Below are 26,952 nucleotides of genomic sequence, written 5' to 3'. Positions count from 1 at the left end.
CTGGGCCCCATGGGGCAGTTGGAGGACTGCTGCGTTCACACGGTGGCACCTCCCACTCTCAGCGTCTCCTGTAACTCTGTGTGATGCTGACCCGGCTGACCCCTCCTCAGGGATGTCTAAGCCTGTTTTCTCCTCTCTGGGGTTTTGGGATTAGCAGGAGATGAGAGTGGGGAGCTAGGGACACAGCTGGAGAGTGTGTGGGTAGAGGATCAGCACTGACTGCAGGCTTCCTCGGCCTGACTCTGCCTCCGACTCAGCTCAGGTGTCTTCCCTCCTGCAGGAGTCTTTCCTGAAAGCCACCTCTCTTCCTCCCCCGCCCACTTATTCACTCCTTCTAATTCTTGTTGATAGTTTTTCCATGTCTGCCTCCCCTCTAGCACATGAACTTTAAAAGCTAAAATTTAACTCATTCATCTCTATGTCTAGTGCTTAGCACCAGCTCTGGCTCAATAATACTTGATAAGTTTAGGTACCGTGATTGAGAAAAGCAAGGGTGGTACCCCGGGGCTGAATTATATAAGTGGGGGTGAGGACAAAAGAGGGAGAAGGGACTACCTTCCTAGGGCCTAGCCAGGGTTTATGATCAGAACCTTCCTGAAGGCAGAACTGTCCACTTTGTAAAAGGAGTTGCTAGGGAAGAGTTAACTCCTTGTCTTGGAAGGTGTGCAGAGACGGAAGATTACCTCTGCAGTGCTGCAAGCAGGAATCAAGCACAGCGCAAGTCTCGGGCCATATAACCACCAAAGGGCCTTCCACCTCTTAAGTCTGAGATCGTGGGAGGACACAGGGCTGGTACCAGAGAGCTACAGCGCTCAGAAAGCTGCCTGTCTGTCTAGACATGGTCAAGCTTGCCTGGAGGTCACTTGGAATAATGTCATGGCCTAATCAACCCCAATCCCTATGGCTTTCTTGTACATGCACACCCATATTTACAGTAATTTAAATCACATACAACTTACATAAAGTCCTGCCTGTATATATATGCACATTGCTATGAATGTTTATTTTCATATATTCTTCACAGATAAGCATTTTAAAACCTAACCTCATCACTGAATAAAGACTCACTGGCCCAAATTTATACACACTTCCTCCACTGCCTCCAGGCCCAGGGAAGCTATGGGGCTTCCTTTTCCTGGGATTGGCCAGGCAGTTCTGAGAAGGGGAGAGGCAGAGAAGGCTTGGCCTGCCTATGATGGATAGAATTAATCATAAAAGTAGAAAAGACTGAAATTCACTGGGAAGTTAGCAATCTACACTATACCTTGCAGAGTATTTCCAGAAATGTCATTAATTGGCCCTGACAAATGTCTTGGCCATTGTATAACATTCTCGGATTTTAGTTTCTGTCATAGTATTGCAGATGAGAAGTCCAAAGCTGGCCTAATTCTCTTTCTTTTGTAAGTAAATTCTATTTTCATGTTTCATTTAGGATTTTCTGCACTTACTACTCATCCATCTGCACTGTGCTCTTGAGCTGGAGAGCTGCCTATCACTTCCTGGCAACTTTGGTTTTGCTTTGGCAGCACCTCATAACCAAATATGTCAGTTTAACTGTGGGATTATAATTATTGATTGGAACATGACACTCTTTCCTCCCCACATCCTCCCCCCGCCTCAATGCCGTTATACACGGTCACATGGACAAGAGGCTCTAATAGTAAGTACTTAGAGTTTTATGTGTCATTTTTGAGCCCAGCAATGTACGACCCACGTGTGCTTCCTCCAGACTCTTAGAAGGATGTGCTTGTGACTGAGTTCCAGTGATGGAGAAACAAGTTGGGAGACTCCTGCGTTCATAAATGATGATGTAGAAGCATAACTGCTAATGACCTAGAGCATGTGCCTTGAATGGTGATATGAAAGATAAACTTGTTTGTTTTCTATTTTATTTTTTGAAGATTTTATTTATTTGAGAGAGAGAAAGTGCACAAGCAAGAGGGGGAGGGGCAGAGGGAGACGCAGGCTCCGGCTGAGCAGGAAGACCGATGGGGCTCGATCCCAGGACCCTGGGATCATGACCTGAGCCAAAGGCAGACACTTAACCAACTGAGCCACCCAGGCACCCCTAAATTTCAGTTTATTTGAGGTATTGAATTTTGGGGTTTCTTTGTTACAAAAATAGTCTTCAACACACAGGGATTCAAAAAAATATATCATCTATAACTTTATCTGAGCAAAATAATTAAAATACTCTAGTTTTCAAGGTAGAGGAAAGGGAGAGGAAAAGAAAGAGTGATAAATAATAAATCTGTACTCTAAACAGGTCATAATATTGCAACTGGGAATGTGAAATAGAAGTATACAGTAAGGATTCTTGCAACAAAACATACAAACCCAGAAGGAATTCCTAATAACACCAAACTAAAAGATGTAAACTATTTTAGTGTGTCAGTTATCTACTGTTATGTAGTAAACCACTCCAAAACATTGTGGCTTAAAGCAACAATTTGTTATTTCTCATGATTCTGTGATTGGTTGGGCTCAGCTGGGGAGTTCTTCTGCCCAAAGTATGTTGATGCTTTCAGCTAGGAATTTGGCTGGAATACCCAAGATAACTTCACCTACATCCCTGGGACTCTTGGCAGGGAAGCTCAGGGGCTCCTCTCCTCTCTCTATGTGGTCTCTCCAGTAGGATGGCCACACCTGTTTACATGATGGTGGCTCCGAGAGAGCAAAGGCAGAAGCTGCCTGTTCTCTTAGAGCCTACACCTATGACTGTCACACTGTCACTCCCCTGCAATTTATTGATCAAAATAAGTTGACAGGCCAGCCCAGATTCAAGTGGCAGGGAAACTGACTCCACTTTTTTTTTTTTTTAAAGATTTTATTTATTCATTCATGAGAGACAGAGAGACAGAGGCAGAGGGAGAAGCAGGCTCCCCGTGGAGCAGAGAGCCTGATGCAGGACTCAATCCCAGGACCCTGGGATCATGACCTGAGCCAAAGGCAGACATTTAACCGACTGAGCCACCCAGGTGTCCCCTGACTCCACTTCTTTTTTTTTTTTTTTAAGATTTTATTTATTTATTTGACAGAGACACAGTGAGAGAGAGAACACAAGCAGGGGGAGTGGGAGAGGGAGAAGCAGGCTTCCTGCAGAGGAGGGAGCCCGATGCAGGGCTCAATCCCAGGACCCTGGGATCATGACCTGAGCTGAAGGCAGACAGACGCTTAACGACTCAGCCACCCAGGCGCTCCTCCACTTCTTGATAGTAGAAACCTCATACACATACAGAGATGGGAGGAATTGTTGGTGGCCATCTTTGGAAACAATCTCTTATAGTTTGCCTTCTGGACATAACAACTGATGTCCCTTCCCAATCAGAATACACTCACATTCTCAACCGAAAGTCTCAAATCATTATGGCATTGGATCAAAGTCCAGGATCTAAATCAGGCCTATGAAGAAGAAACTCCTTTGGTGTAGTTCATTGGGTGCAACTGCTCAGGTGCAACTTTTTCAATCCAAAGGCCTATGAACTAAAAAGACAAGTTATCGGGCGCCTGGGTGGCTCAGTTGGTTAAGCGACTGCCTTCGGTTCAGGTCATGATCCTGGAGTCCCGGGATCGAGTCCCGCATCGGGCTCCCTGCTCAGCAGGGAGTCTGCCTCTCTCTCTGACCCTCCCCCCTCTCATGCTCTCTATCTCATTCTCTCTCTCAAATAAATAAATAAAATCTTAAAAAAAAAAAAAAGACAAGTTATCTGGTCCCCTTGCTCTCTGCTCTCCACACACCCCAAACACCTGATGATATAGAGACATAATGACTCCTTCAATGAATGCTCCTGTTCAAAAAGAGGAAGAACAGAAAGCATATAACAGTCATTGATCCAAAGTAATTCACTACCTGGGCACCTGTTGTCAGATTCTCCTACTCCAAGGACAAGGGATGTTCTTTGATTGTTTTGTTCCCTGGGAATGGTTTCATAATTAATTTTCTCCAGAGGCTTTTGCTTCTTCCCTCGGGGCTCATGGCTTTCTCCCCTGAGAAACCTTCATTTTCCGTAAGAAATGATCCACATTTGCAGCTGAGTAGCTTTCTCAGCTTCTATAAGGATCTTTTTCATTTCAAACTGTCAGTAATCCTTATAGTCTAAGGTTTTGTTTTTGCCCAAATACGTCCCTTAAAAACTTCGTGGATCTTTTTTTTTTTAATTTAATTTTATTATGTTATATTAGTCACCATACAATACATACAAACTTCATGGATCTTACTGGGATTCACTCTGTGATCCCCAAACCACCTCCATTCTTTTTTTTTTTAAAGATTTTATTTATTTATTTGACACAGAGAGACACAGTGAGAGAGGGAATACAAAGCAGGGGGATTAGGAGAGGGAGAAACAGGCTTTCTGCTGAGCAGGGAGTACGATGTGGGGCTTGATCCCAGGACCCTGGGATCATGACCTGAGCCAAAGGCAGACACTTAACGACTGAGCCACCCAGGCGCCCCACCACCTCCACTCTTCTTTCTGAGACAGAACTCTCTCTACTCTGGGTGTGTCAGATTGCTATGGGACAATGCCCTTGTTTCTTAGAAGCCCTTCTGTCTAGATGAGAGGGTCTATGAGGCACTGTTTAACTCCTTTTGAGGTCTTACAGCTGCACTCTTGAGTTGATCTTGACCTGAGGCCACATTTTACCTGTAATGTCCTATATGTGATTTTTCTTCTGAGATTTGTTTCTTATTTTGATGATATTTTGCTAGCTGGAGAGACTTGGACCCTCCATATTTTGTCTAATTTCTGCTTGAAAACAAAAGTTCCTTCTTTAACTTGTTTATCTTTTGCAAAGCCTTATCATAGGTGAGTAAAATAAATCAATAAGCACTTTATATATTCTGCCCAGAAATCTCCTAAGCCAGATCTACAAGTTCACTAATCACATTTTCTATTTTCCATGTTTTTATAGGTGGCAGTGCTGCAAAATATTTTGCCACTGCATTACACTGGTTAGTCTTCCTCCAGCCTCCAATAACAATTTCCTCACTGCTCTTCCGGCCTCCACTAACAGACTTCTTGTCTTTCCAGACTCTGCTGGCTGCCTGGTCCCAAAGTCAATGTCACATGTTTTAGATTTTAGTTATGGCAGTACTCCATTTTTAGATATCAATTCTGTAACAGTTATCTACTGCTAAATAAAAAAGCACCCCAAACTTACTAGCTTATGATAAGAACCGTTTATTCATTCATGACTCTATAATTTGGGCTTAGCTGGGTAATTCTTCTGCTTATCTTGACTGGGCTCACTCATGAGGCTGCAGTCATCTATCAATCTGGAGGATCTAAAATGGTTCCACTCATACGTATGGGGCCTTGGTGCTGGCTATAGGGCTACTTTCTGCACGTGATTTTTCATCATTTAGTAGTTTAACCCATCTAATATTGACATGGTGGTGAGAGTGTTCAAAGAAAGTCAAAGCAGAAGCTGCAAAAACTATTGAGACCTATGTTTGGGAATTTACAGGATATCACTTCTGTCACATTCTAATAGTAAAAATAAATCATAAAGCCAGCCAAGAAACAAGGGATAAGGAAAAAGACTCCCTCTCTTAATGAAAGAAGTTGCAAAGAATTTGCCATATTTAATCCCCCACAGGTGACTGCAAAAATTCTAAAGCAAATTTAATATTTAATGATTTTATATTGAAAACAACATAGCAGGAAGTAGATACAGATGGCCAATATCACCATTTCCATTAAGGCAAGAAAATGGGATAAAAATTATATGCTTAGAAAGGAAGAGATAAATTTGTCATTATTCTCTATACAGCCGAAAACTTAGAAAATTTTTACAAATATGGATAAACTATTAGAATTAATAAATGAATTTAGCAAGGGTGCTGGCTTCAAAACCAACATACAAAAGTCAATTATATTTCTATATTTATACTGGAAATAAACAATTAGAAAATGAAATTTTACCCTTTAAAATACCATAAAAGGGGCACCTGGGTGACTCAGTCGGTTGGGTGTCTGACTCTTGGTTTCAGCTCAAATCTCATGGGTCGTGGGATCAAGCCCCGCATAGGGCTTCCTGCTCAGCAGGGGGTCTGCCTGGAGAGTCTCTCCTTCTGCCCCTCCCCCTGCTCTCTCTCTCTCAAATAAATGGGTAAATCTTTAAAAAAATACAAGATATCAAAGATCTAGAATAAATCTAAAAAAGATATGCAATCTCTATATTTAAAAACTATAAAACATTATCAAGAGAAATTACAGAAATAAATGGAGAGGTATACTATTTTCATGGATTGGAAGATTCAACCATATTAGTTTCCTGGGCCTGCTGTAAGAAAGTGTTACAAACAGAAATTTATTGTCTTACAGTTCTAGAGGCTTGAAGTCTAAAATCAAGGTATCAGCGGAGCTTTCTTCTCTCTGAAATGTGAATGGGAGAATCCTTCCTTGCCTCTTCTAGCTTCTGGTGTTTGCCATTAATCCTTGGCATTCCTTGGCTTGCAGCTGCAGTACTTCAATTTCTGCCTCAATTGTCACCTGATGTCCTTTCCACAGGTGCCTGTCTCTACATCTCCTCTTTTTATAAGGACATGAGTTATATTGGATTAAGGGTCAGCCCTATTCCAATATGACCATGTCTAAACTAATTACATCTGCAACAATGTTATTTCCTGAGGTCACCATATCTTTTTGGGGGACCCAATTCAACACAATGAATAACAAATGCCAATTCTCCAAAACAGGTCTATAGTTTCAGTGCAATACTAAACAAAATTCTGGCTGATTCTACAATATATGAGCAAAATTTGGTTACATTTGGCAAGTAGATTCTAAAATTTATATGGGGGTGCCTGGCTGGCTCAGTCAGTGGAGCATGTGACTCTTGATCTCGGGGTTCTGCGTTAGAGCCCCACATTGGGTGTAGATATTATTTATTTATTTATTTGACAGACAGAGACACAGCGAGAGAGGGAACACAAGCAGGGGGAGTGGGAGAGGGAGAAGCAGGCTTCCTGCGGAGTGGAGAGCCTGATATGGAGCTCGATCCCAGGACCCTGGGATCACAACCCGAGCTGAAGGCAGACGCCTAATGACTGAGCCACCCAGGCAACCCAAAAATAAAATCTTAAAAAAAATTTATATGAATATGCAAAGGACCAAGAAGAGCCAAGATAATTTTGAAGAGCATAATGGGAAGGAAGACTTTTTTCTACCAGATACCAAGATTTGCTGTAAAGCGGTCACAGAAATTAAGAGAGTGTGATATTTCCACAAAGAGAGACAAAATGAATAGTTTACATAGTCCTGAAACAAATCCACACATTTATAGACAACTTATTTATGCAAAGGTGACAATACAGAGCAATAGGGGAAGGACAGACTTTCAAAAATAGTACTTAATTTAACATTCATATGTAAAAAATGAAACCTGACTTACCTCACATGATACACAAATCCCCACTTCAAGTGGATTGAAGAGCTAAATGAGAAAGATGAAGTAATTACAATCCCAGAAATTAATCAGGACCTTTGGTAGGAAAATATTTCTTAACAGGACACAAGAAGCACTAAGCATAAAGGTCTTTTATGTTTGTTAAAGACACCAATAATAAGGGCAATCCTGGCCACTGAGTGGGAGAAGATATTTACAATCATATACACAACAAAGAACTCATATCTAGAATATATGTCCATAATAAAATGGCAGACAATCCAATACAAAAATGGGTAAGAAACTCGAACAGGCACTTCATAAAAGAGTATATCCAGATATCCAAAAACATAAAAATGGGCTCAATCTCATTAGAAATCTGGGAAAACCAAATTAAAACCACAATGAGGGGCAACTGGCTGGCTCAGTCGTTGGAGAGAGAGATTCTTGATTTCTGGGTGGTGAGTTTGGGCCCCATGTTGGATGTAGAGATTACATTAAAATAAAATCTTTAAAAACCCAAAAAACAAAAAATGCCACAATGAGATACCACTATACCCCTACCAGAATGGTTAAAATTAAAAAGATGTACAGTGGTAGTTATTGGCAAGGATGTGAGGCAATTGGATCTCTCATAGATGGCTGGTGGGAGTGCAACTGAAAAACCACTTTCTGAAAGTTCTTCACATTATCCACTTAAATTTTATATATACATAACAAGCACGTTCGTTGCTAGGTATAAACCCAGCATATGTGCAACAAAAGACAGGAAAGTTCATAGCAGCATTATTTCTAATAGCCCAAACCTGGAAATATCTCAAATGTACATCAATAGTAGATAGTTAAATTGTAGCATATTCATAAAATGGAATATTATACAGCAGTCACAAATCAAAAACCAATTCTGAGTGAAAAATACCAAATCTTGGCTTTGAACAAGTTAATTAATCTAGTCATTTACATCTCTGAGATAAAAATTTGTACCTCTTGGGGTTGTGGTGAGGATTAAGTGGAATGATGCATGTCAAGTGTTTAGCAAGCACAGGGCTTAATAAATGTCATCCATTATTTATTCGTATGTTCCTTAGTAGGCTATTTTTCTGGAAATGGGAATTAAAGAATAGTGCAGACTATCTAATGCCCCCAACTTTCTGCCCCAAACCCCTTCTTCTACCTTTTCACCTTTGTGTCTTGGTCTCTTTAAGAAGTCAACCATAACTAAGGAAAGAGGAATCCTGGGAAGATCCACTCAGCTCAGGTCCAGAGCATGACGGGAAAAGGAGGGGCGGAGACCAGGGCTGCGCGCGCGCGGTTGGCCTGGTGTTGCGTTGCGATGGATCAGGCGGAAGAATTCCAGTAAGAGAAAATAATCCTCGTCCCGGCGTGGGGAGCCTTGGGTCCTAGGCCTCCTTACCCACCCGGTACTCCCTGGGAGCAGGGAGGCAATCGGAAGGTGAGCGCAGCGGATGGCGGCTGCAGGGTCTGCGCGGGGCGGGGCGGCAGGCGCGCCACGTGACGAGGCGGGCACCGGGCGAGGGCGGCGCCGGGAGGGCTGCGCGGCTGACGCCGTGCGCATTTCGCCGCAGGGACGCAGTGACAGGGATTTGCGACTAGCGTTCTCCCCATCAGATGCAACGTTGCCGTGTTTGTACTCGGTGACGGGCGCGGAGATTATTGGTGGGGACGAGACTTTCGCAGCGATACCATACTCGAAGGAGGGATGAGCACCCGTAGATTGTTGTAACTGTGGCAAGTGGTCAGAAGTTCTCATCTCTTCTTCCCCACAGGCTTTTCCACCAGTTGCCCATTTCCCTGCCTGGCTTGACTATTCGGATAAGGACAACTTTGGGGAGCTTCCTTTTTGCTTCAGGTTTAGTACGCTTACTCTTAGGGGAAGGGAAATCTGTTGGATGGCTAATAGAGTTTCTTGTTTACAGGGAAGCGATTGAGAAGCAGAGCTCAAGAGGGGCTTATTCGTGGGCATGGCCCCCAGGGAGACCCTAGAAAGTTCAGGTCGTCCACTTTAAACAAGGGCGTACTTGTTCACTGGTGGTGGCATCTGGAGCTCTGATCTATCCTTAGGCCAAGAAATGGGGCCCTTATGGAGGCCTCCAGTAAAGGCTGAATTAGAGGTGGGGGTGGGGAGCTCGGTGTACCCCACTTTGAGAAATAAAAGTTGAGGTGGGCCTCCAAGTACTAATTCTCCCGGAGTCAGAAACCGTATTTCTGAGCCCTTCCCCCTAAGTGCTAGGTAACTTCTTCCCACATCTTGCCCAGCTGGTCTGGTACCCCCTGTAAGTTTCACCATTTGAGAGACCAGAGTGTTTGTCTTTAAAGTTATTAGGGAGGTGGGAGCTTTTTCCAGAAGACTTTTCTTATTTTATTTTATCTATTTTTTTTTTTTTTACAGAGGGAGGGGAAGAGAGGTAGGTAGAGAGACTCTTGAGCAGGTCTCCACACCCAGCCCTGAGCCCTTGGGAGTCCTGGTGGGGCTCTATCCCAGGACCCTGAGATCATGAGCAAATTCAAGAGTTGGGTGCTTAACTGACTGATCCACCTGGGTGCCCCCGGAAGACTTTTCTTATGTGAAGATAACTATTAAAGGAACAGAAGGCAGGAAGAGGGGAGTATAGAGTTAGTCATGGCCCCGGAAGAGTTGATTTTCAAAGGCTCAACTCTGAAGCGTTGTGCTCAATACAAAGCTTTTAAGATAGATAAACATGAAGGAGAAAATAAAAAGAATAAACCTGAGTACCAATCCTTTATGTTGTATTTTAGGAGTCCAGCTATCCTTTACCAAGAAGAAATCTGTTAGTTTTAGACTGGGGAATTCCTTTACATAAAAAATTAGAATGAAAGAACCTTTGGATGGTGAATGTGGCAAAGCAATGGCACCACAGCAGGGGCTTCTGGACAAAATTAAAGAAGAACCTGACAATGCTCAAGTAAGCATTTCATTTTATTAAAAAAAATTTTTTTTTATTCTTTTCTATCTGGTGAATTCAGATTTTTAGTTAGGCAGTTTCTGGCTTGTATGTTAAAACGACCCCAATTTTTTCCCCATTATATGAGTAAATCAGTTTTTCTCCTCTTTAAATGAGAAAAGGTCTTGGTAACTGTATATTTCTTTTTGTAAAAAGAAAGTAATATGTATTACCATTTTTCTATACTTGGTACTTTTTTTTTTTTTTTAATTTTCTTGTATCTGACAGTAGTTTCCTTTTATTCTGTAAGTATTTGTGTTCTGTTCTATAGGGGATCAAGGAGTCAGTTTAGTCCCTCCACTCATTGGGCTTATAGGTTAGTAGGGAAGATAGACATTACACAAGTAATTGATCAAATAATATATATAATTACAGACTATGACAAGTGCTCTGCAAGAAAAGCCTAAAGTGGGGAATCTGACCTAGTTTTTTTTTTTTTTTAAAGATTTTATTTATTTATTTGAGACAGAGAGAATGAGAGAGAGAGAGCACATGAGAGGGGGGAGGGTCAGAGGGAGAAGAAGCAGGCTCCCTGCCAAGCAGAGAGCCCGATGCGGGACTCGATCCAGGGACTCCAGGATCATGACCTGAGCCGAAAGCAGTCGCTTAACCAACTGAGCCACCCAGGCGCCCTGACCTAGTTTTGGTTGGGAGCAGAGCCTGGGTAAGGAAGGCTTCCCCGAGGGAAGGATGTTTAAGCTGAATTATGAAGAAGGAATTGACTGGGCAAAGACACAGAGAGTGTTCCAGACAGAGGGATCAGCATATAGGAAAGCCCTGAGTTGGAAAGATGGGTGTTCCTTTTGAAGAACTGCAAGACCAGTGGGCCTGGAACAGAAAACGTATGAAAATGGTGATGATGGTAATGTTGATCGTAACAACACTAATAGTATTTATATATCAACATGTAGTATATATTATATCATAATAACTTGTGACATTATAAATATTAACTTACTGATATTTATATGTCCTTAGATTGTGCCAGGCACCATTCTAACCATATTATTATCCCCATTTTGCAGATGAGGAAACCAAAGTACAAAGAAGTCAAGCAGTTTACCAGGGATCACCCAGGGATCACAGCTCATAAATGGCAGACTAGATTCAAATGTAGGTAGTCAGACTTCAAAGCCTGTTATCCTGCTTCTAGGATGAGGCTCTGTAGGTAGTTTGAGGCCAGATTATGCAGGACTTTGGGACCATGTTACGAATTTTGGTCTCTATGGGAAGACACAGTGGGAAGAGAGCAATGGGAAGAGATTGCAGGATTTTAAGTGGGAGAGTAAGATAAACATGTTCAGAAAGATCATCTAGGTACCCTTAGGGACCCAGATTGGAAATCTGTGGAGATCAGTATAGAGACATGGTTAGTTGTTTTGGCAAAGAATGATTTTTTTTTCTTGCACAGTTCTTTTGCTTGATACTCTCTAGTCACTGTATAAGCAAACTAATAATACTAAAAATACAAATAATATAATAACAAAATAATAAATAATAATGGTAATATTTTATTTCTCATATCATCTCAAAGGCAGTATTAGTATTATTCCGGGACAGGGGTGCCAAATAGGTTTTGTCTCATTCATCAACTCCGTGTCTTCCTAGAGTGCTGTGCTGAGAAGGCATCTGAGGTAGTGGCTACAGGATGTGGGGTGGGGGGTGAACTTTTATAACAATTTCCTACTCATCCTCTTTCCTTCAGTCACAGTCTCCAGCAAAACACTGTGTAAAAATGCTATTGTAGCTTACAGATCTGATGATATCTCTCCCTTTAAAGACCCGGTCTCCTCATGTGTGATAAAGCATGAACTTTTTAGTGTAACATCCAAACTATCCATGTTTTGGCCCTTGTTTCTGTCTTCAGTATCATTGGTCATCCTTCCCACCTTTTCTAATCTATTTACCTGCAAACTATCTGCAATTTACTTGAAGTCATATTCTGTTGAGTTTTGTTTTCTCGCCTTTGCACATGCCATTTTTTCTGCCTGTGGTATTCTAAACTAGGCAACTTGGCAAAAATTTTTCTCCTCTTTAAGACATGGTGTAACAGTCGGTCACTCGGGTAGGATGAATCATTCCCTTTTTTTCTATTGTATATTGCTTTCACCTTTCCTATGGCATCTACAGGTCAATGAATTTTGTTTTCATACAGAGTCTGGAATCCTCAGTTCTTAGTGCAATGACTGGCACAAGATTACATGCTCAGTAATTGAAATAAAGAATCTCTGTTTCACAGATGAGGAAACTGGACCTGAAGGAACAAGGGACTTCACCAAGGTCCCATGGCAAAGTTGGGATACAAAACCAGTTTTTAAAAATTCTAGATCCAGGTTTTCTTTCATTATGCCTTGTCTGTATATAAACTTAACAAATATTGTGCTATGAGTTGATTGTTCTTTCTGAATATCAAAATTGTGATAATGAAAATCCCCTTAGTAGCTTACATTTTATTTTTTTAAAGATTTTATTTATTTATTTATTTGTCAGAGAGAGAGAGAGCACAAGCAGGGGGAGCGGCAGACAGAGGGAGAAGCAGGCTCCCCGCTGAGCAGGGGGCTCAATGCAGGACTCCATCCCAGGACCCTGGGATCATGACCTGAGCCGAAGGCAATCGCTTAACCGACTGAGCCACCCAGGCATCCCAACAGCTTACATTTTAAATATAAGTAGATAGGGACTGACTCAGTTCTCTTTGTTTTATATTAATGCTACTCAAGGTGAATAGGCTGTAATCTTTGTCATAATTGAGAGTGTGGGCTATGATAGAAAAGCCTATTAAACAAATAGTGTATGGTGTTTTCCATGTTGCATTTGAATATTGGAAAATGGTAGGCAAGAAATAAAAAGTGTTTCATATTTTCTGATACAGCCTTCCCCTGCCCGCCCCCCACCATCCAAAAGCAGTGTTCCTATGAGAACTTTTGTAGGCTGAAATGGTGTAAAATGAAGAAGTGATTACCACTAATTTATGTGGAAAATTTTTGAGCGTTTCTAGATTAGGCTTTCGTGATACCTTAGGACATATCTTACAGCTGCACAAAATCAAGATAAAGCACTGATGCTCACATAGTTCAGAGCTATAGCAGCTGAGATGGTTGATGCTGAGGTGCTGAGTGTGCTTCCTGGGAAAGGAGCTTGGTGGTGCTGCTCTCGCTTCTTGCTTCTCGGATGCACGCTGCCTCTGTAACTGCTTGCTGCAAAACAAAGCTGAAGGCTGTTTTCGGTTTTTGCCTTTTCTCATAAAAGCAGAAATCTTCAGATTTCTTTTGGTTAGTGAAAACAGGTACTAATGTCTTTTGTGAAAGTGAAGTGGCATTACGTGAACTTTTGAAAAGTGGAGAAAACTCTACTAAGAGTCTGTTCTGGATATTCAAGTTACAGTTGAGCTGTCATTCGTTCAGTGAGTTTTTATTCCTGCTTACCATAAATTTCATAGCACTTGCTCAACATTGTTGTAAGTAGTTTACATATATTAATCCATTTGATGCACATGACCCTGTTACTCTTCCTGCTTTACCCATGAAGGTGCTGAGACACAGATAGTAACTCGATAAAGGTCACACAACTAGTACGTGGTTGAGTGAGGATTTGAACCCAAGCAGTCTGGTTCAAGATCCCAAAACCTTAACCAGGATACTGCAGGCTAAGTTGTGTTAGTTATTTTTTCAGAAGAGCTACAAAGATGAAACACGACCTCTGCTCTCAAGGGAATTGATACTGTTAAGGGGGAGATATGGGAATAAGAGGTAATTATTTATAGAGTGTACCTCACCAGAAGCTATGCCAAGCATGTCTTGTGTATTCTCATTTAAATTCTACAACCATATGAGGGATGTATCTTTATCCCATTTTACAAATGAGGGAACCGAAAAAAACAAGTAAATGAGGGAGCTGAGGAAAGGAGAGGTTGGTAATTTACCAAATTTAAAGGCAGCAACAGAGCTGGAATAGGAACTGGCTTCAAACTTGTATTCTTTCTGTTGCTTTGTGCCACCTTTGTATGGATACAAAGTCACAGTATTATGTAATTATTGTAACAGCAAATTGTGTAAGGTGCATTTGGGAGCATAGGGGAAGGAGCCTTTAAGTCTGCCTGAAGAGGAAAGGAAGGCTTCATGGGGCAGGCAGCACTTGAATTGTGAGAGTTAATGTTTTCAGGCAGAGAAGATAGTATGGGCCAAGTCATGGAGAGGTGAAAGAGTGTGGTATGTTTAGTGGTTGAGTATTTCAACAACAAGGAAGAGAAAAAAAGAGGATAGATTTAAAATACTTGGGTAGTGCTGATCAAACTTAAAGATAGCATATGAGGTACGTGGATCAAGGAGGAGTTCCAGAATACTTAGAAGTTTCTGTCCTCAGTAAGTTGGGTTTTTGATACTATTTACTGAGGGGCAAGGAACAGGATTTGGGGGGAAATAAGTGCAGTTTGGGATCTGTTGTGTTTAAGGGGCTAGTGGGACATTCAATTGGGAGGCATTTGCATATATGGATATGGTATTTAAAGATTTGAAAGTTATCTACCTGTAGGTGTAGTGTTGTCAGATAAAATATAGAATGTCCAGGTAAATTTTTTTTTTTCTTATTAATGTATTTTATTTCACCCAGAAGGTGTTCTTTATAACGAACAGGAAACCTCCCTAAATATAACCCAAAGTTTAAGCAATGGAAAGGCACATAGATGATGTCGTACATTATAAATATTTTTTGTACTTGCTAGTTTATTTCTAAGGAAATTATGAGAATGACATCATAATGATGACTGACTTTTATTAGTGTTTGTGCTCTGAAGCTCTAGACAAGTAGTTATAAGGAAAAACAAATTGTCTAGTGTGACTCCCTAATACTTTCTTTGCCTTATGTTTTCTTTTTTTTTTTTATTCTTATGTTAATCCCCCTACATTACATCATTAGTTTTAGATGAAGTGTTCCATGATTCATTGTTTGTGCATAACACCCAGTGCTCCATGCAGAATGTGCCCTCCTCAATACCCACCACCAGGCTAACCCATCCTCCTACCCCCCTCCCCTCTAGAACCCTGTTTGTTTTTCAGAGTCCATCGTCTCTCATGGTTCGTCTACCCCTCCGATTCCCCCCCTTCATTCTTCCCCTCCTGCTACCTTCTTCTCTTCTTTTTTTTTTTTTCTTAACATATATTGCATTATTTGTTTCAGAGGTACAGATCTGAGATTCAACAGTCTTGCACAATTCACAGCGCTTACCAGAGCACATACCCTCCCCAGTGTCTATCACCCAGTCACCCCATCCCTCCCACCCCACCCCCCACTCCAGCAACCCTCAGTTTGTTTCCTGAGATTAAGAATTCCTCATATCAGTGAGGTCATATGATACATGTCTTTCTCTGTTTGACTTATTTGGCTCAACATAATACCCTCCAGTTCCATCCACATCGTTGCAAATGGCAAGATCTCATTCCTTTTGATGGCTGCATAATATTCCATTGTATATATATACCACATCTTCTTTATCCATTCATCTGTCGATGGACATCTTGGCTCTTTCCACAGTTTGGCTATTGTTGTCCAGGTAAATTTGACTATTAAGTTAACAGTGATTTTTTTTTTTAAAGATTTTATTTATTTATTTGACAGAGAGAGAGAGAGACAGCAAGAGAGGGAACACAAGCAGGGGGAGTGGGAGAGAGAGAGGCAGGCTCCCTGCCAAGCAGAGAGCCTGACTCGGGGCTCAATCCCAGGACCCTGGCAGACGCTTAAGGACTGAGCCACCCAGGCGCCCCAACAGTGATTTTTTTTTTAAGATTTATTTATTTGAGAGAGAAAGAGAAACAATGGGAGCTTGGGGGAGGAGCAGAGGGAGAGAGAGTCCCAAGCGGACTCCGCACTGAGTGAAGAGCCCAACACAGGGCTTGATCTCACAACCCTAAGATCACGACCTGAGCAGAAACTGAGAGTCAGAGGCTTAACCGACTGCACCACCCAGGCACCCCAGCAGTGATTGATTATTTATTTATTTTTAAGATTTTATTTATTTATTTGACAGAGAGAGAGAGAGCGAGAGCAGAACACAAGCAGGGGGAGTGGGAAAGGGAGAAGCAGGCTTCCCGCGGAGCAGGGAGCCCGATGCGGGGCTCGATCCCAGGACCCTGGGATCACGACCTGAGCTGAAGGCAGACGCTTAACGACTAAGCCACCCAGGCGCCCCTAACAGTGATTATTTTTTAATATAAGTATGTTATATGCAATACTTGGGACATACTTATACTAAAAAAGTATTTGTTGTTTATCTGAAATTCATATTTAACCAGGCTTTTATATTTTTATTTGCTAAATCTGGTAGTCCTATGTAGGTGATAGTTGAAATTATGAATGTGGATGAGTTCATTCAGGGAACAAAAGTAGAGGAGAGAAGAGCTCAGGATAGAAAGCTGGGAAGTAGATTAATTTAGGGCTTCAAAGTAGTCCCCTCAATCAGCCGCCTCAGCATTACCTGGAAACTTGTTAGAAATTTATAGTCTTGGACCCTGTTCCAGACCTACTGAGTTAGAAATGCTGGGGTTGAGACCCAACAATCTATGTCTTTTTTTTTTTTTTAAAGATTTAATTTATTTATTTGAGAGAGAGTGTTGAGAGAGAGAAAGAGAGAGGTCACAGCAGGGGGGAGGGGTAGAGGGAGAAGCAGACTCCCTGGTGAGCAAGGAGCCCGATGTGGGACTCCATCCCAGGACCCTGGGATCATGACCTGAGCTGAAGGCAGACGCTTAACTTGAGCCACCCAGGCGCTCAACAATCTCTGTCTTAACAAGACATATAGGGGCTTCTGATACCACTGAATTTGGGAACCATTGACTTTAGGGCTGAATATAAGATCAATGAAAAATACTAAGACATAGTAATAATTGAAGTAACAGAACCAGAAGACAATGAAGTGGAATCATTGGCCATATCAGATGTATCTCAGAAGCCATGTAAGATAAAACCTAAAAAAAAAATGTTTATTGGGTTAAGCAGCTGCAAGGTGATTGGTTAATCTTAAAACAGTTTCAGTTGGGGGTGTCTGGCTGGCTCAGTTGGAAGAGCATGCGACTCTTGATTTTAGGGTCGTGAGCTTGAGCCCCATGTTGGAGGTAGAGATTATAAATAAATAAATAAATAAATAAATAAATAATAAATACTAAATAAATAATAAATTAAAAAAAAAAACAGTTTCAGTTGAAGCAGTAGCCTGACAGCATTGGGTTCAGGAGGGAATCAGTAAGGAAGGAGAGAAATAATGAGGTGCTTTTTCTCTGGCTGGTTGGAAGGAGAGAGAAGAGGGTAGTAGTTCCTTAGGAAATAGGTTCCTCATAAGTTGAGAGGAAAAAACCAACATGGAGGTGGTGAGAGGCTGAAGATACATGTCGGTGGCATGGAGTGCTGAAAGAAGGGGGAGGGAGAGGGATCCCAAACGCAAGCACTGTTTTTAGTCATGGTTAAGAAGATTGCTTTTTCGGGGCGCCTGGGTGGCTCAGTCGTTAAGCGTCTGCCTTCGGCTCAGGTCGTGATTTCAGGGTCCTGGGATCGAGCCCCGCATCGAGCCCCGCATCGAGCCCCACATCGAGCCCCGCATCGAGCTGCGCATCGGGCTCCCTGCTCCGCAGGAGGCCTGCTTCTCCCTCTCCCCCTCCCCCTGCTTGTGTTCCCTCTCTCGCTGTGTCTCTCTCTGTCAAATAAATAAATAAAATCTTTAAAAAAAAAAAAAAGATTGCTTTTTCCTGTAAGATAGGAGGAGAGTTTGTTGATCAATTTGTAGGCATGGTAGAGGGAGGGAATCAGGGTGTTGAGGGAGTTCTTAGTTGTTTCTTTTTTTTCTTGGTACAATTGAAACATCAGGGAGCAGGAAATTTGTAGGGTTGATTTATTAGTGGTGAAGGTTTGGAACAGTTTGTGAATCAAAAGGGACATTTAACAGGCATATTAGAAAAATATCAGAGATTGAGTTGATGATAAGGCAAAGTAGCTTTATATTGATTCTTTTTGGTAAATTGAAGGAGGGTATAGATACTTTTAACTTCCTCTTTGCAAGTTCCAATAAATAAACATTGTTATTCAAGTATAATGTTTAAGACCATCCACTTGGATTCATTCAATGAATATTTATTTAATGCCATGATTATGAAAATAATAAAAGCTAGAATTTTTGTGTGTAAGTCATGCTTAACTTTTGGTTTATCTGTAAGGTATCATGCTACAAACTGCATTTGTATTAAATCATTTATCCCCCCATAATGGCCCTAAGGATTAGATAATATATTTTATAGATAAGGAAATTGGAACTAGAAGAGATTAAATAACTTGTTTGAGCCAAGATCACATGTTTCTGCCTGCTGTCAGAACCCATAACCTTCTCTGTTAGGTTATGTTGACTGTGCTGAGATGGGAAAACAGATATGGTCCCTGTCCTTAATGGGCATGGTCCTTTCAGTCTTGTGCGTATGGGGGAAAGAAGAAGGGTGTTAGACATAACAAATTATCACCCAAATAAGTAGGAAATGATGTATTGTGACAGGTGCTATGAGTGAAAGGAAATGGGAGACTATAGCAGGGGAACTTCTTTTTCAGTGGGGGCCAGGGTTTAAATTCATTGTAGTAATTTTTTATTATCTTATCTTACTTTATCTTATTTTTTTAAAGATTTTATTTGTCAGAGAGAGAGAGAGAGAGCACAAGCAGGGGGAGCAGCAGACAGAGGGAGAAGCAGGTTCCCGGCTAAGCAAGGAGCCCAATGTGGGACTCTATCCCAGGACCCTGGGATCATGACCTGAGCTGAAGGCAGATGCTTAACTGCCTGAGCCACCCAGACATCCCCATTATAGTAATTTTTAAAAAAGATTTGTTTATTAATGAGAGAGAGAGACAGTGCATGTGGGAGGTGGGGAGTGAGAAGAGGGGCGGGGGGAAAGGGAGAGAGTCCTAAGCAGACTTCCTACTGAGTGCAACCCAATGCGGGGCTTGATATCATGACCCTGAGATCAGGACCTGAGCTGAAACCAACAGTCGGTGCTTAACTGACTGCGCCACCCAGGCGCCCCTATAGTAATTTTTTTAATATTGTATTTATACATCTGTGAGGGAGATAGCACAGGTTTTGGAACAGAGAGACCTGGGTTTGATTCCCATCTGTGCACTTAATGTCTCTGTGACCTTGGACAAACTGCTGAACCATCTATCTCTAAGCTTCACTTTCCTCGTCTATAAAGAAGATATCATTGTTCCTGCCTGATTGGCAGCAGCTCATTTGGTGCCGTAATGTACACTATGGGAAGTGGTAAATTAATGCAGTGGTACCTAGTCTTTGTGGCATGTAATAGTCCAAAGCAATTTCAAAAGTAACTTTGGGAGCTGACCTATCATTTATTTTGCTAAGTATAGGGGTATTAAAAATACAACTAGTGTTTATTATCACCAGTGTTTCAGAAAAGAAGACTACTTTTTTAACTTTTTATTTTGAAATATGTATTTAAAAAAATTTTTTTAAAAATTTTATTTATTTATTTGATAGAGAGAGATATAGTGAGAGAGGGAACACAAGCAGGGGGAGTGGGAAAGGTAGAAGCAGGCCTCCCGCTGAGCAGGGAGCCCGATGTGGGGCTCGATCCCAGGACCCTGGGATCATGACCTGAGCCGAAGGCAGACGCTTAATGACTGAGCCACCCAGGCGCCCCTGAAATATGTATTTTAACACCAAAAAAAAAAAAAAGTAGGATGGTTGTGATCTCAGAATAAAGAACAGTCTTTTTCAAAATACATATATGTATTTTTAAAATTTTGTTTTATGATTATATTTTATCTTAAAGCATTTTAAAGAATGTATAATTAGGATAAATCTGATTTAGGCTGTGATGATTCTATGTATAATGAACAGATTGCATTGAAACTCTTGTGTCTTTTCTGCCATTAACAGATATGACAGTTTGTAAGTCTGTTGGCTAAAATTACTAATTGGATCCAATCTCTAAATCATTCAGATTTAATTTTATTTTTTGTTTCCTTATAAACACAGCCTAAAAAAAGGGTAGTGCTCAACATTGAAATAGCTATGTATGGCTCCTATGTATGAGATTACATTTGAAAAGTAGTTACAACTGAAAAAGGTCCTTTTTGTAAAGATTAAATCTAGTCTGACAATTTAGAAATTTTGACTTTTGAGGTATTTGTGAAGGTGATTATGATTAGAATATAGAAGAGATATGACAGTATTATTTTTTGCTTGAATTTCTAGTTTATTTAGATACTAACACTGTTCATTTCTCTCTCTTTTTTTTCTTGAAGGAGTACGGACATGCCCCAAAGCCAAAAACTCAAGAAAGTGAACTGAAAATCAGTGCTGTGTTTTCAGTCGGTGACAGTCCTCTTGGTAAGAAATAGAACTGTATAAGTTAATTATGATTAATATTGTTATATTCTGGCTAGTAGAATTGAGGGAAAGTGCCTCCTCATGTAAGTTTTTTTTCCCCTTAAGATAAAGCAGTACTTTTTGAACTGGGTAGCTGGTCTTGACTAGCATTTTAAAAAGTGGAATAGAGGGGCGCTTGGCTGCTCAGTTGGTGGAGTGTGTGACCCTGATCCTCAGGGTTGTGAGTTTGAGCCCCATGTTGGGTGTAGAGATTACTTAAACAAAATCTTAATAAAAATAAAAATAAAATATATATATATATGTATGAAGAAATAAAAAGTGGGAATAGAATTAAGATTATATTAAAGTGTGATGCATGTAAAGAAACATGATTTCATGAAACTACTGTTTCAATTATTAAATTTTACACACATACAAAAATATATGTCTTCTGAGTTATAATGTGAAATATAGTTCTTACTTTGGGTTATGGTTAAAAAAGTTTGAAAACCCCTGTTTTAGAGTATTTATTGCCTCATTAATATTGGATTTCAAGACTGAGAATTTGTCCTAAAAAATGGAGAATGTATATTTGTTTGTGTTGATACTGAAACTGTTTCCCCCCCTCCCTTATTTTGTATTTATAGCCCAACAGTTGACCCCAGGCTTTCAGTTTTCTCTTGCATCATCTGGCCCAAACATATTGCTTCCTTCGGTTCCAGCCATAGCTATTCAGGTTTTTTGTTCTGGTTGTAAAAAAATGCTTTATAAAGGCCAAACTGCGTATCATAAGACAGGATCTACTCAGCTTTTCTGCTCCACGCGGTGCATCACTGGATATTCTTCACCTGTCTGCGTGCCACCTCTTCCCAAGAAAACCTGCACAAACTGTTCAAAGTATAAAATTTTTAATTACATCCCTTTTTACTTTTCTTTTTTAGTGTGTATATAGTTTAGCTCACATATGCTATTGTTAAAAAAAACCCAAAAGAACCAAAGATGCGATTGCTACTTTAAATCTCTTTAACATGTTTCTATGGAAATATTTAGCTGATTGAGAAATTTGCAAATTTTCAAGTTTTGTAACATTAGATAAGAGACTTGGTTTTATAAGTGTCATCTAAACCAGCTTTCTGTCTCTTTAAGCTTAAATTTTACCGTGAAAAGAAATAAACCAGTTGTGGAAATTGTAGGACCACTCATTTATTCTGTAATTGTAGATAGCAACCATTCACAACTATTTATCTTGAAAGTTATTGAAGTATAGAATACAGTAACAGTAGTCTTATTATATAAGTTATTTAATTCTTTAGAAGATAAAAAACTCTAAATGGTTACAAAAGTAATGTGTTTATTTCTAAAACATCCTTGTAAGTTTTTGTTGGAGGTTATTGTTGCCTTACAGTCACACATAGGTGCAGAGAAAGGAAGAAATAGCAACAAAGCCACATAAACTTCTTTCTCTACATTAGTATGTTTGAAAAATTTGGCATGTTCTGCCTATTCCTGTGGTAGTGTAGTTCTAGGAACACATTGTATTGTCAGTAGTCATTAATGTAGAGTGAAAAAAGTTAAGAGCTTGGTTTAGATCATGGCTCTAATCCCTTACTATCTATATGACGTTGGGTCTAGATTTTTAACTTTCCTAAGTCTCCATTTCTTTGTTAGTAAATAGTATCTACTTACTCAGATTTTAAGGAAATAGTGTTAGCCCAGGGCTTGGCACATAGCAAATGCTTAATAAGTGGGATCCTATTATTTTTAATAATAAAATTATTATTATGTGTATTAACATAGAATTTATAGGCTCCTATTTTTTCTTTGGAGATAGATGACAGTTTCTTTATCTGCCTGGGTGTTGGCCTTACGTATCTAAAAGTAGATCCTGTTAAAATGGAAATCTCCAACTAAAAAGAAAGAGGAATTTAAAAATATTTTACATAAATATTCAAATTAATATTGTTCTAAAATGTCCTTCTAATACCTTACTTAAACTCTTCTATACATTCTCATGAAACTGATTTGGAAGGGTAAATTTAGTTTTCTGTTTCTATATACTCTGTTTCAACATATCAGATATCAAAATGAATTAAATTTTAAAGAACAAAGCACAACTTATACATCCAAATGCATATTATTCTCTTAAAAATAGTCACTCTTGTCAGAGACATTTTACCACAGTGCTGCTCTTATTCAAAATTTTGTTTTGATCTCTTGATTTGGCATTGCATTCAGAGCCTATGAAACATTCCTTTAGACCAAGTTAGATGACAAATCTATCTTTATACCATGGTTTTTGCAAAGTGCCAAAAGTTGCTTGATGCCTTTATCAGTTGACTATCGTAGACGAATTCAACTGAGTCATACTCTTAAACATGATATTTGACTATGACACTGAAAAGTTGTTCTTAGAGTTCTTGTAAATAAAAGAAATTAGAAGAATGTTGGAGCCATGTTTTTGGAAGGTGTATGGTTTTTTTTTAAGATAAATGTTAAGGTATAAGTTTCATTTGGATGCATAAGATTTAGAATGCATTTATATTTATGTGCACAGATTTCCATTAAAAAATCATTCTCATTGGTTTACGTATGTGTATATTACACCACTGGCAGATTCACATTATTAAATAACATTCTTTATTGCTTTGTTTTTAGTAGAAAAATCACTTTTCAAAATTAATAACTTCATCCGTGTGTAAGCATATCCACTTGGTTTCCAAGATTCACTGTCCTATTTTTAAGGTTAGGTGAGTTTTAGAAAATTACAGTACTTTGTTGTTATTGTTATTCTTTGATAGTTTACCATGGAACAGTTCTGTATAATAAAGGCACAGGATGGGAGGCAGAATAGTGGAATGATTAACTCCATGGACTGTGGAATCACACTGCCTAGAGTTTGTATTCTGGCTTCACTGCTTACCAGCTGTGTGACCTTGACAAACTATTTAACCTTTCTGATTTGGTCTCCTCATCTGTAAAGGGGCAATTATAATAATACTTACCTCACAGAATTTTTTTGATAATTAAGTTGGGTAATTTGAATAAAGAGAACAATGTCTGGTACATACTAATTACTCAGTACACATTACTATATATAATATTATTGCCATTATATTCTTTGTGGCCTCTACTAGTGCTTCTAATGACCATTTCCTTTAGTTTTTTACACTGATCAGAAAAATGGCAATACTTAGTCTTTGTTTTTACTGTCAGTGCTTATAGCAATGAGGTCTTACAAAATAACTTGAGTTTTACAGAACGGCTCGATTATTTGTGTTCTTTCTGTCTTATTCTTAATTCCATCTGTCCTCTGCTACTAAACCTTAGTAGTTCTTTTATTTGTTCCCTTACTCTCTTCATTTATAGTTGTTTTATATATCATGCTAATTTTTTATATTAATCTTTGGTAGTTCATCTCTTTCCCAAATCTTGCATTTCAATTAAAAAAACCCAAAACATGTCATTCCTTGTCTCACTCATGTTTCTACTCTTGGCAGCTGCTGGCTAGTAAGAGGACAAGTGTTTTGTGGTCTGGAATTTTGGGATGGCTACTTGTTCCATTGGCTCCAGTGGATGAAACTTGGTTGGAGCTGGAAGCCTCACTGTTTTTGTCATGAACATCTAGCTGGATATATTTTAAATATAATTTGCCCTCAACACATCCATAAATTAGGTATCATAAACCCATGTTATACACAAAAAATTGAGAGTAATTACTTCAGTCATTGTTACTCAGCTAAGTAACAGAACTAGTCCTCAAACTCAGGGTTGCAGACGCCTTATTCCAGGCCAGCTGTTTTCTCCTATGCAGTAGCTGCCCTTAGTAAATGTAGTTATTTTAGCTCACAGTGTGTAAGAAATTACAGTTACGAAGTACACATTTCATTTTGCCTTTGTTATTTATTTTTAGAGACATTTTAAATCCAAAGGATGTGATCACAACCCGATTTGAAAATTCTTCTCCTAGCAAAGATTTCTGCAGCCAATCATGTCTTTCTTCTTATGAGCTAAAGAAAAAACCTGTTGTCACCATATATACCAATAGCATTTCAACCAAGTGCAGTATGTGTCAGAAGAATGCCGACGTAAGTCACGTTGTACCTTTTTTGGGATTCTGCTCAAAGATCTGAGATTTTTGATTGGCTTTGCTGATTTTGGATGTGTATGTGTTTTTATTTCCTAGATTCGATTTGAAGTTAAGTATCAAAATGTGGTGCATGGTCTTTGTAGTGATGCCTGTTTTTCAAAATTTCACTCCGCCAACAACCTCACCATGAACTGTTGCGAGAACTGTGGAAGCTACTGCTATAGTAGCTCTGGCCCGTGCCAGTCCCAGAAGGTTTTTAGTTCAACAAGTGTCACAGCGTATAAGCAGGTATGAAGATCTGTCTGTCACACATAGTTAGGCTCGCTCCTTCCAGGGTGGCCCTGCAGGGATGAAATGCAAAATAAACAAGATCAGTTGATCTTGGTGTATGAGTTCCCTTGCAGAAAAGTGGGATAGATTCTGGTGGTGTAAGTGTTGATTGTGGTAGTGAGATGATACAGGTGGTCAGGAATTCACAAATGGGATTTCATGTTTTGCGAGGAGTCTGAAATATTTTGTGATATAGTGATAAGTGAAGATAGCCCCATATAAATAAACTATGACCAGTTATAGATGATAAAAATCAGTGGATCTAAAGCATATCTTTTTCCTTTTAGAAAATGTATTTTCTGGGGCGCCTGGGTGGCTGAGTTGGTTAAGCGTCTGCCTTTGGCTCAGGTCATGATCTTAGGGTTCTGGGATCGAGCCCCACATCAGGCTCCCTGCTCAGCAGGGAATCTGCTTCTCCCTCTCCCTTGGCCTGTCTCCCCAACTTGTGCACATACTCTCTCTCTCTGAAATAAATAAAATCTTTTTTTTTTTTTAAAGATTTTACTTACTTATTTGAGAGAGAATGAGAGAGAGCGAGCACATGAGAGGGGGGAGGGTCAGAGGCCCTTCTTTTTTTAATTTAAATTCAATTCATTAAAATATAGTGTATTATAGTTTCAGAGGTAGAGTTCAGTGATTTATCAGTCTTATATAATACCCAGTGCTCATTACATCATGTTCCCTCCTTAATGTCCATCACCCAGTTACCCCATTCCCCTAACCACCTCCCCTCCAGCAACCCTCAAGTTTGTTTGGGTTTTTTTTTTAAGATTTTATTTATTTATTTATTTATTTTTTTTTTTAAAGATTTTCTTTATTTATTTGAGAGAGAGAATGAGAGAGAGCACATGAGAGGGGGGAGGGTCAGAGGGAGAAGCAGACTCCCTGCCGAGCAGGGAGCCCGATGCGGGACTCGATCCAGGGACTCCAGGACCATGACCTGAGCCGAAGGCAGTTGCTTAACCAACTGAACCACCCAGGCGCCCCAAGATTTTATTTATTTGACCAGAGACACAGCGAGAGAGGGAACACAAGCAGGGCGAGTGGGAGAGGGAGAAGCAGGCTTCCCACTGAGCAGGGAGCCAGATGCAGGGCTCATCCCAGGACTCTGGGATCATGACCTGAGCTGAAGGCAGATGCTTAACAACTGAGTCACCCAAGCGCCCCAACCCTCAGTTTGTTTCTTATGATTAAGAGTCTCTTATGTTTGTTTCCCTCTCTGATTTTGTCTTGTTTTATTTTTCCCTACCTTCCCCTGTGATCCTCTGTTTTGTTTCTTAACTTCCATGTATGAGTGAGATTATATAATAATTGTCTTTCTCTGATTGACTTATTTCACTTAGCATAATACTCTCTAGGTCCATCCATGTCGTTGCAAATAGCAAGCTTTTTTTTTTTTTAAAGATTTTATTTATTTATTTGACAGAGAGAGAGATAGCGAGAGCAGGAACATGAGCAGGGGGAGTGGGAGAGGGAGAAGCAGGCTTTCCACCGAGTCGGGAGCCCAATGTGGGACTCGATCCCAGGACCCTGGGATCATGACCTGAGCCGAAGGCAGACGCTTAACGACTGAGCCACCCAGGTGCCCCAAGATTTCATTTTGATGGCTGAGTAGTATTCCATTTTATATATATATATATATATATATATATATATACATACACACACACACACACACCACATCTTCTTTATCCATTCATCTGTCAGTGGACATCTGGGCTCTTTCCATAGTTTGGCTGTTGTGAACATTGCTGCTTATAAACATTGGGGTGCAGGTGCCCCTTCGGATAACTACATTTGTATCT

At 40.1% G+C, this 26,952-nt stretch overlaps 1 protein-coding gene across 1 annotated transcript in view; it reads left to right on the top strand.

Moving 5' to 3' along the window:
* Window positions 1–10,244: 10,244 nt before the first annotated feature.
* The window catches only part of ZMYM6 (zinc finger MYM-type containing 6), a 43,183-nt gene continuing 26,475 nt past the window's right edge, over window positions 10,245–26,952 (top strand). The window contains exons 1-5 of the mRNA XM_044913958.1: window positions 10,245–10,337; window positions 20,667–20,751; window positions 21,378–21,627; window positions 24,641–24,815; window positions 24,914–25,105. Of these exons, the coding sequence (XP_044769893.1) occupies window positions 10,245–10,337; window positions 20,667–20,751; window positions 21,378–21,627; window positions 24,641–24,815; window positions 24,914–25,105 (795 nt within the window). The remainder of the gene's footprint in view (window positions 10,338–20,666; window positions 20,752–21,377; window positions 21,628–24,640; window positions 24,816–24,913; window positions 25,106–26,952) is intronic.

This window comes from Neomonachus schauinslandi, chromosome 4 (genome assembly GCF_002201575.2).
Source record: "Neomonachus schauinslandi chromosome 4, ASM220157v2, whole genome shotgun sequence".
In the NCBI taxonomy this organism is placed as follows: Eukaryota; Metazoa; Chordata; class Mammalia; order Carnivora; family Phocidae; genus Neomonachus; species Neomonachus schauinslandi.
The sequence above is the reverse complement of the archived record's forward strand: the minus strand, read 5'-3'. Positions and strand labels throughout refer to the sequence as shown.